At 43.3% G+C, this 3,967-nt stretch overlaps 1 protein-coding gene across 2 annotated transcripts in view; it reads left to right on the plus strand.

Annotated features, from left to right (window-relative positions):
* The first annotated feature begins 445 nt into the window (after positions 1–445).
* The window catches only part of Tmem38b (transmembrane protein 38B), a 30,871-nt gene continuing 27,349 nt past the window's right edge, over positions 446–3,967 (plus strand). The window contains exon 1 of one of the 2 annotated variants that reach the window (XM_005362194.3): positions 446–622. In XM_005362194.3, the coding sequence (XP_005362251.1) occupies positions 511–622 (112 nt within the window). In that variant the 5' untranslated portion in view covers positions 446–510. Of the gene's footprint in view, positions 623–722; positions 786–3,967 lie in introns of those variants that run through there. The other variant, XM_026786838.1, reaches the window with a different exon arrangement.

Consider the following 3,967-nt stretch of genomic DNA (forward strand, 5'->3'; position numbering starts at 1 on the left):
CTTAACGAACTGCCTTGACATAGCAGCCATACATTTTATGCTTTGTGAAATTCTGTGTGTCGTTTAGAAAAAAGTTCTTCCTGGGAAAACTCAAATTTCATGAGGCTATGGATAAAACATTACTGCTTTATTTTTCATATTTTCAGTAGGTAAAAAAGTGAGTTACATCGTGGTTGTTTAATAAAAGGCGAACGGCATTTGTTTACATAAAGGAATTTGACTCTGAGAGTCGCCCCTTAGATCAGCTGGCACCGACCTCCACGGAGAAGATGCCACATCTTTAACTGGCGAACTAGAGCCAAGCCCCACCCAAGGCCGGTGATCCGATGGCCCCGCCTCTCGTCCCAGCTACGGCCGCGCCCCCATCAGGACCCCGCCCCTCGACCGCCCCCTGGGCTCCAGAGCGCACGCGCAGGACTGGAGGCGGCTCGGCCGTCCCCTCCCCCAACCCCGCCGCGGGAGGGGAACCGGCAGCCGCGGCTGCTCGGGCCTCCGGGGTCGGTAGTCGTCATGGATTACCTGTGGGATGATCTGACCCTGTCCTTCTCCCGCACGTCCATGTTCCCCTTTTTTGACATCGCCCACTACCTGGTGTCGGTGATGGCGCTGAAGCAGCGGCCAGGTGAGTGAAGGGGCCCGACGTGCTCCGGGCTCCGCGGAGTCCCTGCCGGGATGACCGAGGAGAGGGACATCCGAATCCCGAGCGGCCCACCTCTTAGCCCAGACCACCCGACGCTGACCTCGTCTTAGGGAAATGATACAGACCCCTGAACAGACTGTCTCAGGTGGGACCTAGCACCTTCCTCGCGTGTTAAACTATACGAGTGAGTGGCTTTGCGTTTTCTGTCACTAGAGACGAGGTGCAGGTAACAGTCACTTGTCATAGTTTAGCGTTTGTGAACCGTGTGGGGACGTGATGTGGTTTTCACAACCTTGAGTTTCACGAACCATGTGACAAAAGAGCAATGTTTGATTTCCTGTCTTTCACTGGCTTTCCATTTTTTTTTTTAAAAGTCACCCCACTTTTCCATCGTTTTCTGAGTCTGTTGTTGAGGTCAAGCATTTCACTGCCTTCCTGCTCTCTGCCGCCTTTCCTTGTCCCGCAGGTGAAGTGTGAAGGCTTAAGGATGATTGTCTTACTTCTTACACACTACTGATTTTCTAAATCCTTGACTCTCCTCCAATTTTGAGAGTTTCTAAGTCCAACTCTTGTTTGAAGAACAGAGCATCTGCATGGGATACTGTTTCTCTGATTAAAAAGGAACAACGTTTTTGTTACTGCCGCATATCCGAGATCTGACATTATCTTGTATTGATTAAATCAGATAGTCTCAAAGTGTGGTTCCCTTTTCTTCTGCTTCCCTGTCACACGGTGTAAAAATTCATTATTTTCATAATGATATTCAGCGGCTATTCTTGTTCTCATTGCCTTTACGAGTGTACAGTTTATGAGTGTAAGTTTTCCAGCGGCTACCTGACTTAAAATGCTGTGAGAGATTGAGACACTCTCTGGTGAGTTTGGCCAGCTGTTTGTGTCTGAAGGTAGACATTATGGAAATTGCTCAGTTACCCAACAGTGCGCCTTCTTTAATCACGAATAGTTTTTACTTTGGAAAGTACAGTTATTTTTAGTAAAGAACATACTAATGTTTAATGCCTTATTTTAAGATGGGTAATAACTTGAAAAACTGTTGACATTCTAGATGCTAACTGTAAACCAAAGCTCTAGGCCTTTTGTTGTTGCTAGAGATGATTCTAGAAAAATGTTCTCCCACTGCGGTAGCCCCCGGCTGAGCAATTTTTAAAGTCATTTTTTAAAGGATATTATTTCATAAGTATATTCACTATTTTTTTGTCACAAATTACACGATTTTTGGATAAAAAGCCATGGAACCGTGGCCATGATTAAAATTTAATGTATGTTTCTCATCTTCTCCAAATCCCTTTTACCCCTTTGTACTCTCTCTACACCCTGACGAGCCATACATGCCCTCTTTACATTTTGGGGACTCTAGAGATCTGAAGTTTGAGACTCCAAAATTTGAGAATCATTTGGCTAATGAAATGCTAACAAACATGGAGGGAAACACGCTCTTCTCCCAGTACTAGTAAGTGGTAGCATTTGCAGGAGACCGGCCGGCCTGTAAGCGGGGAGTGCGCTAGCGTGCCCCTGTGCCCATTAGCTTTAACGGTAGTGATTCTTTTCGCCCCTCACCACCTTGTTATTTTCATAGTCGGAAAACAGCTTTCATTTGCATTTTCCATGGTTATTAATGTGTGTGCTTCCTTGGTTTGTTTGTCATTGGTGTTAAATTCACGTAGAAGCCTAAGATCTTTTGCCTGTTCTATTGGGTTGTAGATTGTTTTACTTTATTGGTTCTCTTCATGCATCATGGACATTCTGTTGTAAGTGCCGACGCTTTTTATTTTTTTCTCTCTCATTAAATTTTAGCTTTTAGTGCCGAAGTTTTAAGTTTCATGGTTAAATCTATTTACTTTTTTATAGACAGATCATCTTTATAGCTTTTAGGGTTTGTATATCGCTTCAGGAAGGTTGGTCCCATGCTGATGACTATAGAAATATTGATTTATGCTCTTTTAAAAATAGATTTATTTTTACTGTTTTAAGTGTGTGTGTGTGTGTGTGTGCATATGGGTACAGGTATCCGCAGAGGCCACTGGGTCAGAGTCCCTGGGGCTGGAGTTACGTTAGAGTTGCAGGTGTTTCTCAGCTATGCAGTGAGGGTGCTGGAAACTGAATCAGGTCCTCTGTGAGAGTTGTAAGTACTCTTAACCGTTGAACCTTATCTCCAGCCCCTTCTTATGGTTGTATGGTGACAAAGGAAGCCTTTGGGGTTGGAGATATGGCTTAGTGAGAATGTTTCTAATGGTTAATGAAACGGGATGCTTTTTTTAGGCTTTTCGGAGGCATCTTATAAAAAAGCTTTATTATATTTGTTAGCTCTCTAGGCTGCTCCTCTTTACTACCCAAGTAGAGAAGGTGACAAACTTTATCAAGTTTTTTTTTAATGAAAAAAATCAATCAAGGCAGGATTGGTAAATATCTGTAATCCTAGTACTCGGGAGATACAGATGGCTCAAGGCGAGCCTGGGCTACATAGCAAGGCCTTGTCTCAAAAAGGAAATCTATTGAGATAAATAATTAATGTATTTCTTTTCCTGTGGAAAAATAATGTAGATTATATGAATGCAATTGGAAAGATTAAGAATTATCCTTATATTCTTGGAATAAACTTTACTTGCTTTGTGTGTTATTTCAGTGTATTTGGGAGTTGATTTGTTAATACATGATCTAAACTTTATTCATTCATGGTTATTATGGGTGTTTGCCTATTAGAGTTTTTTCTTTTGGTTTTTGAGACAAGGATGGCCTCAGACTCACAGAGATCTGCCTGCCTCTGCCTCTCAAGTGCTGCGATTAAAGGTGTGCGCCACCATGGCCCCGAGGTTCTGCTGTTTTTATAAAATAGGTTTAGGTCAAGATGATTTTTTTAAAGTAAGTTGCTTGGTATTTTACTTTTTTCGGAGCACTCACCTGTCTCCTTTAGATTTTCAAGCCTATCAGAGTAGGTGAGTATGTCTCTAGATCTTTTACTAGTTTACCTTTATTTTTGGTGTGTGCGTATGAAGTATGTAAGTGTTCTCAGAGATGCGTGACTTCCGGGCATGTGGTGCCAGCACCTGAGGAGCCGAAAGCTGATGTTGGATATTTCTCCCCTCTTCATCGTGGTGAGACAGGTTTTCTCATGGAGCCTGGAGCTCACTGCTTGTCTGGAGTGCAGAGATCTGCCTCTCTCTATCACCAAGTGCTGGGTTGTGAATTGCTGTTCCCAGCTTTATGTGGGTACTAGGGAACCTGAACTCAGGTCCTCATGGCTTACAGGACAAGCACTTTGTCAGTGGAGCTGTCTCCCCATCCCATCCCATAATTTTTTTTTTTTTTTTT

The sequence above is a fragment of the Microtus ochrogaster genome, linkage group LG5 (assembly GCF_000317375.1).
Source record: "Microtus ochrogaster isolate Prairie Vole_2 linkage group LG5, MicOch1.0, whole genome shotgun sequence".
NCBI lineage: Eukaryota > Metazoa > Chordata > Mammalia > Rodentia > Cricetidae > Microtus > Microtus ochrogaster.